This window comes from Bemisia tabaci, chromosome 5, assembly GCF_918797505.1.
Source record: "Bemisia tabaci chromosome 5, PGI_BMITA_v3".
Lineage (NCBI taxonomy): Eukaryota > Metazoa > Arthropoda > Insecta > Hemiptera > Aleyrodidae > Bemisia > Bemisia tabaci.
In genome coordinates, this window is record NC_092797.1 from 36,786,675 (window position 1) to 36,799,884 (window position 13,210).

Below are 13,210 nucleotides of genomic sequence, written 5' to 3' on the forward strand. Positions count from 1 at the left end.
CATACGTGGAATCTGTAATCCGTGCTTTCGCATTTTCTGCACTCTTAAAATCTCCCTTTTTTTAAATTTTTAGTCAGATTAGACAACTGTAGCTTCGGAGACTGCCAGGAACATTCAATAAAATGAAGTGCCTGCTCACAAGTTGGAGACTTTCCTTTAGCTCTTTCGGCCGATATCAAACAAATCGATCGATAACAGTCAGAAATTTTATGCCAATCCTTTCACGAGAAAATACTCCAAATTTACCATAACCAACCCTCTATTCCTCTCATATTCCTATTCTCCTATTCCACTGCAGCCTACGGCTTTTCTCAGAATACATGATTTTATTGCCCTTTAGCTAAAACAAAAAGTAGCTAATTTTTAGAAGGATTTCCTATAGTCATACGTGGAACTTATAATCCGTGCTTTCGCATTTTCTGCTCTCTTAAAATCTCCCCTTTTTTTAAATTTTTAGTCAGATTAGACAACTGTAGCTTCGGAGACTGCCAGGAACATTCGATGAAATGAAGTGCCTGCACTTGAATTCCGCACTGGAACACTCGCCCGTTCGTCCCGCCCCGCTACCGCCCCCCCCCCCCCCCTCGGCGCGAAACTCAATAACTCAAAGCTTCCCGCGAGCTCCCCGTTCGTCGACGAATTAATTTATCCCGATTTATGGGGTGGGCTGCACCGTATCAACCTATATCGAGGTTTCGCCCGTTCCCCAGCTCAGAATTCAAGATTAGTGTTTGCGTGCACCGAATGGCATTTTTCGAGTGCCCCCCCCCCCCCCCCCCCGGCCCTCGGGTCCGAGTGCAGAGCCCGGCTTTGTTCGGATGTTCGCCAGGAAGCCTCACCATCGTGTGGAATTTTACTTTTGTTAGAGTCCCTTTGTAAGGAGAGTTAAGACGCCGTTGGGTCCTCGCACCGTAATAAATCGTCACGAAGATTATACAGTTCATAAAGTTTCTTTCTGTATAATCTTTGAGCTACCTCATCCCGGACTCTTCACCTTCATTTCGCACGGAGGAAGATTTGGTTTCGTTAAAAGAAAAGTCGTTTCCTTGATTTGAATTGTGGAGGGGACAAATTAATTCCACACCTTGTCTACTAGGTCATTGCCCTAAAAGAATTTTAGTCGTGACAACGAAAGATTCCTTTTCGCAAGGAAATTTCTCGGACTGTCACAACTAAAAAAACATAAATTATTGAACGGGAACGCTTCTATCTTTTTTTCTTCTTCTTCTTTTAAAGATTTATTTTATTGTAAGCTTCCAATACAGGAAATATATTCAATTAGCTTAAATTATAAGTAATGTATGTAGAAGTAACAACAGATCAATTACTTAATATCATAAGAGTTAAGTTATCTACCTTAAGGACTAAAATATTTCATGGGGCAGTGAAAAGCTTCCTCGTTACAACAGGTTCCGCTTCGGTACAACAAGTCACTGTATAAGGGACGAGTTTCTTGGATATGATAAACCAAATTTTTCTCATTGTATTCCGTTTGTTCCTCGTCGCGCTCTTAATTCCCTTGTCCACTACTCCAGTCTATGACCATTGCAACCCGTAAAAACGTAATCTTTGGGATCGTTTGTAATAGTATCACCACAAAAGCTGTCCCCCCCCCCCGTGGCATACAGATGCCATATCCAATTGACTCGCACCAGCGTTTGAAGGCGCTTGGATACAACTATACCTGCTCCAAGGATGTCCATGTTGTATATTCGACGAATTGAAGGCGCTCCAGCGGGGCCTTCTCTCGTAGCGACGCGCGGTAACGCGTCATCACTTGTTACGAATGCCCGCGAGGCTTTGCTTGGAAATTAAATTTTAACTTCGTGATTCCATTTTCCGCGGACGGTCAAGGTCACTCTTCGAGAAAGATCATTGGATAGAGGTTTAATATATCATGTGTAGAGATCAAAATTATTGGTAAAATATTAACTTATTTGTGTCCTGACAACAGAAAAAGAAACCAAAGGCTAACCTGCTTGAAACTTAATCTCAAAAATAGTGTTTTTGCTCTGTATATTCAATAGAAGCATCTGATTTCCACATTTTTATGAAAACTTTCATTTTAATTTGATCTTAGTTGGCATCTTTTCCTCTCATCTCTCAGTCAGCGTTTGTTGACCCAATATCAGTGGCGTGGCGTGAATTGCGATGCTTATCGATTGTTATGCCGTTTAAACCAGTGGAAAAGAATCGATAAACAGGGTGTTCGCAGCGAACACTTTAATAATCGATTCTGTACCATACCTTTAAATGGCATAGCAATCGATATATCGCAAAACACACCACGCCACTGCCCAATATACTGCGTCGACCCTCTTAAACCGCAATGCGGTTTTCCTGATCCTCACAGTGAACACTAATTTTTCAAGTTGGCAACAATCAGTTTCCTCCATTTACATACATTATAAATAATCGATTCCTTATATGAGGTGCCTGCTTCGGTACGTATCGAATGTTTTACATGTGGTTAAATGGGAGAACTAAGCATTGCCAACTTGCGAGAACACCACCATTTACAATTAGTTTGCTCTTTCTCATTATAAATGCAGCCAAGTTATTTATAGGATTAACGATTGATAAATGAGTTCCAGGCAGCATTTGTCGCTCTTCCTCCTGTGAAAGTTCCTAATATATTCCCCACCCCTTCACCGGATAGCAATCCGACACTGAACTCGTAGCAAAATATGCTTTGTTTTTCCTCCTTAATTTCAAATGCGGAGAAACCTCGAAGATCACTTTATAGCTCCTTCAAGATGTTTTTCGTTGGAATTAGTTTGTGGGAGAGTTTATTTTAGTCTTGGTCCCTGGCGTTTTGCTCAAATACATCTCCGTACATCCGGCACAGAATAAAAGAAGACGGTCTGAACAAAATGCAGATGCATTACAAAAAACCTACAATTCACCACAATAGTGTAATAGTTCAACTTTCATTCTTTCTTCGTTAAATATTTTAAATGCGTTACATGTTAGCTGCAATAGAATTTTCTCTCTTTTTATTTTAACTTTAGATCACCTTTGAAGAGAAAGCATAACCGTTTTCATCTGTGTAGCGCAAGAAAGTAATGTTTGTTTTCTGATCAGCTCACAAGTTGTAGACTTTCCTTTAGCTCTTTCGGCCGATATCAAACAAATCGATCGATAGCAGCCAGAAATTTTATGTCAACCCTTTCACGAGAAAATACTCCAAATTTACCATAACCAACCTTCTGTTCCTCCCATATTCCTATTCTCCTATTCCAATGCAACCTGCGGCTTTTTTCGGAAAACATGATTTTATTGCCCTTTAGATTTTGTTTATGTAAAAGTAACATCGTTTAATGTTCAATTCCATGATCCTTAGAATTGAATTCCATCCCGAAACAAAAATCCTAACGATTATGTGCAGTTGTCATTCTGTTTGTTTACTTAAGGCCGTAAGAACTGAATGAATGCCTATTATACGTCACTAATGGGAAACCGACTCACAAATGGGAATACTCTCCCTAAACAAGTGATTGAAACTAAATTCACTACAGTTTAACATGTGCATGTGCAAGGAGATAGTGCAATTTTGAGTGTAACGGTATGGGGGGCCCGTATACAAACCAGGTGAGGAACGCGGCGAGTTTGTTGCGGAGGGAGACAGGATAAACATCCGATAGCCGTAGCCGTAGCATGCACTCGGTTATTAATTAAAAACAACTTCCTGGAGCGATGTGATTGGGGAATTTTTTCGCGTTGCAATTTAGTAGTCGCGCCTTCGTGGCAAGACTTCAATCAAGATGTCCACAAGTCCGGAAAGTCCGAAAATAGTACTGATTTTTTAAGGGCGGTCCGGAAGTACTAAAAAAGTACGGAAATTCCGCAAGAAGGTCCGGAATTTTACGCACTTTTTTGTCATTTTTGTCGCAATTTAAGCGGGAAATTCAAATTTTTGAAATTGTTCGAATATCGTCAAATGGAGGTACTGAAAAAGTACTGAATTTTTCTGTTGAGGAGGTACTGAATTTCTTGGAAATGCACTGTAAAAGTACTGATTTTTGGCCAGCCTGTTTTAGTAGACACCCTGTCAATGGAATTCAACTGGAAAAGACAATAAGCACCGCAACTTAAGTCAAACATACATATGTAATGTATTCTGTATGGACTTTTAAAGAGGAAATGTATTTTGAATTGCTTTAATTTTCAACTCCCTTTATTTAGAGGTGTTTTAAGTATTACCCTCTTTTATTGGCGTCTGTTTCAACAAGAAGCAACGATGGTTCCCGTGAGATCTCGCAATTCCGCTTCTCTCGCACGTACCATAAACGGGTCGCATGAACGACAATGTACGCTAAAAATGTGATTATTGCCACTGTCATCCGCTGTTGACGGATTCACCTCTCAATTTTTGATCAAGCACTGAACTAATTTCAATACGACTTACTATCAAAACATTTTTGCTGTATTTTGAATTTTTCTTCGAAAGTTTACAAGAGTTATATGTGACGTAGAAAAGGGAATTCGTTTTGTTAAATCAAACATTGATTATTTGCTAAACGGATGACATTGTTCCAAATGCCCCATTTGGCCTAAATTGATTTCATTTCTTTTTTGCGAGTGGCAAGTTTAAACTGACTGATTTTAGCTATTGCTGAAAACTACGAACGTCAATTTCTACATTATAAGTTTCTTTTGAAAGTTTCAAATATTTTCAATGTCCTCTGTTTGAGAATTCGGTTAAGGAACATATCTCGAGTGAGTTTTACTGTTAATCAGTCTTTATTCAGAGAAAAAATAATACCCAAATTTGGTTCATATGAATAGGAAACAAAAATTAACCCAAGCCCAGATTTTATTGCTTCTTAGGTTTCCCTATCTTTGTTTGCTGTACTTAATTGAATGCAAATTTTACCGACTCCAACGCAAAAGTGCTTGCTTTGAGTTTCATTTCCCATCTCGTATACTAATCAAAAATACTAGGAGAACCCAAATATTTTTTTTACGTTAGTTTAATAACTTTAGTATTACACGCGCTTTCAAAGCGCTCCCTGTCGCTCTGCGACACAGACCTAATCGCCACGGTGCCTTATCCTCCCACAGCCCTTCAGGGAGTTGGCACTTCACCAATACATATGCTTGTCTAAGCTAATGGTTATCATAATTAATGTAATTATAGTTTATAATTTATCATAAAATTCTGATTTAGAAAAAATAAAATTGTTCCCACAATTTTAATTGCATCCGTTGAAATTTTTACTGCTTCAAGTATTAACCTTTTTTCTGCTGTTTTCATGACTGACTATTTTGCTATAAAAACTGATTTTATTGACAAATACGTCTTTATGAATCAAATACATCTAATTATCTTATCGAATTTATCCTTTTAAATAGTATTTTTTTCAAAATTGATCATGATTTTCATCACGTTAGTAAGCATCGTCCCCACCCGTGAAACTTGGCGATTCGGGACGCACACGCATCGCGCGGAAAACCCGAAGCCCAGTTTGGCAACCACGCCGCCTCGAGATGTGGGAAAATTAAATCTAGAACCGAAGCTATTAAACTCCCTTTCATCGAACCTCATAAGTTTTCGCTTGGGTCTCGCCGCCAGTCTTCAATTTTTCGGCTAATAAGCTCCTCGCTCCTCATTTCTCGCGATTCGTAAAGAACCTCTCAAGAGCACTCAGGCGTGAGCAAATCGTCCCGGATAAAATATTTAGTTTTAGGAATCGTCTCGAATATTATTCCTTGAACTTTTTCGTTACATTGGATGAAATTGCGTAGGAATTCTCTGAAAATTTCATGAAGAATTGTTCCCAGGTTTTCTGTAAAACCCACGTTTTTCTCAGTATAAATTTTACAACGCTCTGATGTTCGTGCGGCGTTTTTCCCGGGAACAGTTGAGTCCTGTCGTGCTAAGAAAGAACGTCGTATATGATGCTTCAGGCGTTGCCAAATCTCCTCTGACAAATCTCATATCTTCGGGAAAATTTGTATATACTTTTCTTCCAATTTAATGGAGAATTTTGTTCATAGTTTGATTAAATGTCCGAACATTTTAAGGAAATATATTCACAACGTTCTTCAAGAACAGTGAAAAAAAACTCCGGCCGTGGTAGCCGTAGCCGTACTTACTTTATAGACATTAGACTTACCGTCCGCGTACCGGGATCAGAGGCCGAAAGCTCCGGATGTAGCATCTGGAGCAATGGAGATGTTGCATGTGTAAGGAAATTGCGATTTGACTGTTGATTTTTATGCAAAACTTCGCGAGAAACACGATGGTGCTACCGATTTTCTCTAAAATCAACTCCCAATCTCAAAAAAGCTCTCAAGTTGAGGCCAAAATGGAGGGAATATCCCACCCTACCCTGAGATCCACCTCTGCATCAAGACAAACTCTCCATGCAAAGATTGGAGCAAATACATTAACAGGGCTGCCACTTTTTTTGGGCACTCCAAAACTGAAAACACGGCAACCCTGCTAGGGAGCAAATAAATTGATAGGGTTGCCGTGATTTCAGTTTTGGAGTTCCTAAATAAAGTGACTGCCTTGTCAATGTATTTGCTCCCTATCTTTGCATGGAGAGTTTGTTTTGATGTAGAGGTGGACTCTCGGGATAGCGTGGGATATCCCCTCCATTTTGGCCTCAACTTGAGAGCTTTTTTGAGCTTGGGAGTTGATTTCTGAGAAAAGCAGTGTGACCATCGTGTTTCTCGCGAACTTTTACATAAGAATCAACAGTCAAATCACAAATTCCTCACACATGCAACATCTCCATTAGCTACGAAGCTACGGCTCCAGCACCCGGAACTTTCGGTCTCTGAGCCCGAAACAGACGGTATGTCTATATAGCCCGTAACTTTTTTTCAGTGAATGAATATTTTATGAGAGGGAATTTGGCAACATTCGAATGCTCTTACGGCGTTTTTCCTCAGCACGGCGGAGTAGGAAACCTGGAGCGAAAGTGCAAGCAGAGTCTGGACCACGCTATTCTCGGAGCCCAGTTTTGATATTTTGCACGCTCTGCCAGTGAATTGCCGCGATGAAAACTCCGTACAGCGTTTGCGGTGCAGTTTCGGGGCTGGATCTTTCTAGTGCGGCCGCGTTTTAGAAAATTCCCGTTTATCATCCCGAGTGCGGAAATTCTCATCTAGAATCGGAGAAAATATTACATTGATATTTTCAGTCGTAACAGGTGTAAGTGTATGTAACAGGTGGGTAACTGAGATTTCCGGTTGCTTAAACGGTATTTTTATCCGTCGTAAAATAATTTATGAGCGGCGTAAACGCTTTGCATTTGTTCAAATATTGTGCGAACCATCTGCGCTTTACAGCGGGGAAAAATAAGAAGTGCGCTCAACATTTATACGGACGTAAAAATCCTGCCTCGGTAGTCTGAGCTTTCAACTTTTACCGCTCGGATAAACCGGTGAAATGTTTGATGGGGATTTTCTCGCATGCTGGAACAACGCGCCATGAAGGTAATTCCCAAAAAATGTTTCTAATCCACTCCTTGATTGTGTATCTTTTGCTCCTTCGCTCGTCATTAACGAGCTGAATAAGTTCCCCTTATCGAAATTCGTTAAAGACCAATTAGGTGATAACTTTGTTTTTTTCTGTAAAGTAGGAATCATTTTTCGTCTTTTAACCCAACTTTCTCAAAATTGACCATTTTTATCGAACTTCACTCCACCAACCATTATCAAAGTTTCTATAGCAATCAAAATTTTCATCAAACTTCGTGAACTTTCAGGAAACGCCAAGATTGTAGGAATGAGGTAACCTATAAATATCCAGGATTTCCTTGCAAGGGAAAATTGTAAGATATTTGCAGCGGAGTTATCAGAGAGGAGAAGCTTCTCATTATCTATCCCCCCCGCAAAGGGTCCAATTTGGTTCCCCGAACCCACACCATTTGTCAAAAATCACCAATGCACGCGATATTTCCGGATTAGTAGGAGTTCATCGGATATTCCGTAAAATTTTACCGCGTTTGCCGGATTAAAGTTGGCAATCCAATGGCTAAATTATCGACAATAGAGATGTTGCATGCGTAAGGAATTCGCGATTTGACTGTTGTTTCTTATGTAAAAGCTCGCGAGAAACACGATGGTGCCACTGGTTTTCTCTGAAATCAACTTTCAAGCTCAAAAAAAACTTTCAAGTTGAGGCCAAAATGGAGGGGATATCCCACCCTACCCTGTGAGTCCACGTCTATATCAAGACAAACTCTCCATGCAAAGATAGGGAGAAAATACATTAGCAGGGTTGCCGAGTTTTCAGTTGTGGAGTCCCCAAATAAAGTAATAGCCCTGTCAATGTATTTGCTGCCTATCTTTGCATGGAGAGTTTGTTCTGATGTGGAGGTGGACTCGCAGAAAGCGTGGGATATCCCCTCCATTTTGGCCTCAACTTGAGAGGTTTTTTTGAGCTTAGGAGCTGATTACAGAGAAAACCAGTGGCACCATCGTGTTTCTCGCAAACTTTTACATAAGAATCAACAGTCAAATCGCAAATTCCTCACATATGCAACACCTCCATTTCGGCGAATGGTAAGAATGGCGCTTTCTCACCAGAAATGTTGACGCAGCAAAATTGACTTTAAGAGGAGCGGGTCTAGAAGTTTTAGATCTCCTTTCTTTAAAGTCTAGAGGGTACGCACATAACTATTCCGCCCTCCATTTTCGAGGTAGACAGGTCAAAAATATTTTTCGTCCAGCAATATTCATCCAATTTTTTTGTACCGTCGTCACCTTTGCAATAAATTATAGGTCTTGCAACAATATTAAGGTCTATCTATTGATTTTTAATTTATAGTATTGTTTTTGTATTCGATTCTCTATGACTGGCAAAGATAAAAGTAATTTGTTTAGAAGAGAGTGAGGTAGACCAAGTAGATGCATTGAATTACATTTTATTCAACCAGATGCATATCGGCCCATGGGGCCATCCTCGGTAGTACCATGGCCCATGGGGCCGAAATGCATCTGGTTGAATAAAATGTAATTATATGCATCTACTTGGTCTACCTCACTCTCTTCCAAACAAGTTTTAATAGATGCAATATACGATCCTTCAAAACATAATAGTAATTTATTTAGACAATTATTCACTCCCAACTTTCTTTGGAAAAGTAACGCTCCATAGCGTCCATACTAAAATCCCTACTGGTCAGTATAGCTTCCACGAATTCAGGTTAACTTTACCGGGTATTTTTTTATGGATGTATCGTGGGTCCGATTGACGCTCACACATCGCAGAAAGCGCGCGCACGAGCACAATCGCCGTACACATACACGTGTCGCACGTGCGCGAATAAATATGTTAACCTAATAAATTAAGCCCTTGTCACCCGCGCCAGATGATTGACAGTCGCCGAAAAAATGGACATTTTTGGTAGCTACTGCCCCATTTTTAACTGTCAAGTTTGTGCATAGTGCGTACGCACACTCGGTCAGAATGTTCAGTTGGGCTGTGCGTGTGACGGAAACTCTAGGTTGCGCGGTACTACGGAAACTCTGGGTTGCGGTACTACGGCAACCTACGTCGAGACTTTCTAAGGTAAGAAAACTCCAGAGGAAATATTCATTATTCATGTGCGCAACGGAAACTGAGTTTTCCCATGAAATTGGTGCAGATTGCGGTGCAATTTCCATTGCAGAGTGGCGAGAGGCTTTAAGGGACTTGGAAAAAGGAGCTTGGAAAAATTAGGGGCGTTCGCCCGAGCTCATCCAAGTTATACGGTTTTTTTATCACTGTGCTGATGGTATGATCAACCAACTTCTGTCTAAAAAATTCAAAAGTACTGATTGGAATGTGAAAACCGGGTTTGAACTCTGTCTTAAACTCATTAAGTATTTTGAGGGAGGAAAACGTGTAACCTCCTCCATCGGTTCGAGCTTCTTTATGTGACATTGTGACAAGGCCCTTTTCTGTCGAGCTCGATTTGCACATTATAATTTTGACAAGCCTAACTCAAAATGTTGCCGAATTCGTCTGTTATATACGAAAGCAAATTTAATTCATCGTTTATCCCTGGGGCAATGATCGACACAAATCGGTGAAACAGCTGTTCAAACAGAATATAAAATTTCTAATAGTTTTTGCCGAATTGTGAGTCCACCCGAAAGCTAATTTACGACTCGGTTTCGGCGGAGAGCACTAAATTCTTCTGAGGAAAAACTGGACTTTACTGGACTGGACTGGAAAAAAAGGACTTTCCGAATGCGCTCAACGTAAATTTTGAGCCTTTTTATATACAAACATTTCTTCTTTTTGCTCTAGCTGAAGTTTACATCATGTTCAATGCTTACCTCTTTGGCCATCAGTCATCACTATAAGCGAATCTGAGCGTTGACCTCCGTAAGTATCTCTTACACTGAAAAAAAATTCCAGCCGTGGAAGCCGTACTTATGGGCAATATAGACATACCGTCCGCGCTCCAGGCTCAGATGCCAAATGTTCCGGACGTAGCACCCGGAGCAATCGAAACTACGGTTCCAGCACCCGGAACTTTCGTCCACTGAGCCCGGAACGGACGGTATGTCTACGTAACCCGTAACTTTTTTTTCAGTGCACGCTTTAAGAAAGATAGCAATACGGGGTCTCGGAAGTTTACCGTCCCTGGTGATGGCAACACGTTTTCCACACACTGAAAAAAAAATCTCGGTGTATTTACTAAGAAAAGAGTAAAATTACCAAGAATTCAGGGTTCTATTTGATCCCAGTCTTTTCTTGGTAAAATTACCATTTATGGAATTGGTAATTTTACTGAGAAATCTCGGTAAAATTATTGAACTTTCTCGGTAATTTTTCTAGACCTTGGTAAAAACGCCAATTTTTGATCGACTGTGGTAGAATTACCGAGATAAAATGGCAAAGTTACCGGGAATTGATTACCAATAAAAGTGGTATTCTTACCTGAAAAAACAGTATAAATACCGGTTTTTAGGTAAGCTTACCAGTCTGTTTTGTAAAATTACCAATAATTTGTTAAAAAAAGTGAGATGGTAAAGGTACCAACGGACCGTGGTAAAACGCCGAGAATTTTTTTCAGTACAAGAGGCACTCGAGTTTTTTCTTAACATAGAGTAGGCGGATTTTTCGGAGCGATCTGGAAGCGTGGTTGTGCGTTCGCTCATCCGCGGTCCCGCGGGACCTTGTTTACTCTCGGCATCAATTAGCGGGACAAACGTTGCGGCCCGAGCTTCGAGCGTTGAGAGTTAAAATTCGCCGCGTCAAAAGAGTGCGTAAGTACGCGAGCGAGGAGCGAGCACGTTCCCAGCAGAGCCATATGCGCAAACAAAACGGGATGGGCCGCACGCCGCACGGTGGATCGAGTCTATCGGAGAGATCGGACAAAATGTGGAAACTGTAAAGCAGGGTGTCTAGCATCAGGAAAAACTGGAAAAATATCAGGAATTTTGGCCGATCAGGAAAATATCAGGAATATCGGGAAAATCGGACGTTTTATCAGGAAGTTTTCTTACGCGAATCTCCTCAGCGGAGAAAGTCTTACTGCTTTTTGCCTACCGTGCCGGGAGTCGAGAAAAATCAGGAAAATATGAGGAATTTTCAAAATGAAAAAATCAGGAATATTTTATAAAATATTAGGAAAAATCAGGAAAATATCAGGATTTTTCAAAATTAAAAAATACTAGACACCCCGTTAAAGCTTACAACTCTGTTTAAACAGAACTTTGGTTCCATTGGTTTTCTCGTGAAATTTTCTTCAAGAAACTCCCATCCAAATTTAAAATTTGATGAAATAAACGTAGAAATTTGCGGTTTTAGTAAAAATTATTCTTGTCCGACCTCTCGCATTGACTCGATTCACCGTGCGTCAACGCGCGCCAAGTCGCCCCTGATGCGTGAGAAGAACACATTACCCTAACTCCCTCGCGTGGAAAAGTTTAACAGCCATTTATCCATGGTCTTCTCTCGAAGAACCGATTTTATTTCCAGTTTCGATTAATTCGTCGGGAAATGCCGCGGTGCAAGTGTCCGGTGAACACAGGAGGTACGTGACATTTTAAGTGTGTTTAGGAGCAGATCTGGAGCATTCAATTGTTACGAAGATACCGTCGTCTAACTATATATTAAGTGTAGCATGGTTTAATGTCATTATTACCATGGTTTATGGCTGAAAGCAAGCAGGTAAATGAAAATATGTTTGTGTTTTTGTTTACCATGGCGGAAAATCTAGTCGAAGTCTGATACGGAGGTCAAGTAACCGCAGAGGGAAGTGCATTTTGAATTTTGGTAAAGAATGTTACAACTCCCCCCCCCCCCCCCCACTCCCTCAATCGGCAGAGCTCTGATGAAAATTAGAGTGAAACTGTGTAGGAGCTTCGGCATCACACTTTGGAATTTTCAAAATATTTTAAGTTCCCCGAAGTAAATTGTTATTTTTGTCACGACAGTAATGGACAATTTTTATGAAAGTAGACATTTGTTACGGAGGTTACTTCTTGTGCACAAATTGTATGCTTTAACTGCTTAAAATTCAATCTGGGAGGGCCTTTTTTAATAAAATTCCCCCGGACCTCCCTCCTCTGGGGGATGTCCCCCTCAGACCCCCACTCAACATTATCAAAAGCCCCCCTCACTCACTCTGAATCCGCCACTGGATACCAAAGACTTTCGAAAATTTCTCGTCCTAAACTTAAACAATTTTTTCATAACAAAAATAACGAGGAATTACAATATTTATCACTTGTTTTAGTTATCCACGTCAAAATACATGGCAATTTATGTTTAATAATAATCGCTGCCCAAGCTATTCCCAAGCTTTTAAGCTCAAGTTAGAACATTTAGAATGGAGGCTCCGGTCAGTGGCGAGGCGTGAATGATCGATTATCGATATCTCCTCATTTAGGCCGTGATATAGAATCGATTATTAAGGTGTTCGTTGCGAACACCCTGCTTATCGATCCTTTTCCATAGGTTTAAATGGCAGATCAATCGATAAATCGCAAAGTACGCCACGCCACTGGTCCCTATCGACTTGCAACCGGCTGCCGCCGCAGCCGGCTGCTGACATCGAGACTATTATACGTACTTCGTAAGTCCGTGAAGCCTTTACAATTCTCTGATGTAATCACCTCTCCGCCCACACGATGAGTCAACCCCCCCCCCCCCATTCTAATTACCACCCTCTTTAGGACTTATGGCGGTGTCGCGGTGCCTTTGTTCAAGTCGGCATCCGCCACTGTCATCATCATCGTCCCTGAACAGCCGGTA

General features: G+C 40.8%; 1 protein-coding gene across 3 annotated transcripts in view; it reads left to right on the top strand.

Annotated features, from left to right (window-relative positions):
* Tpst (tyrosylprotein sulfotransferase) overlaps positions 1-13,210 on the top strand; it is a 153,322-nt gene that overhangs the window by 66,138 nt on the left and 73,974 nt on the right. Inside the window, exon 1 of one of the 3 annotated variants that reach the window (XM_019056750.2) lies at positions 7,298-7,449. The exons of the other annotated variants lie outside the window; for them this stretch is intronic. Coding sequence (XP_018912295.1) covers positions 7,426-7,449 — 24 coding nt within the window. The 5' untranslated portion in view covers positions 7,298-7,425. Of the gene's footprint in view, positions 1-7,297; positions 7,450-13,210 lie in introns of those variants that run through there. 3 annotated transcript variants of the gene reach the window in all.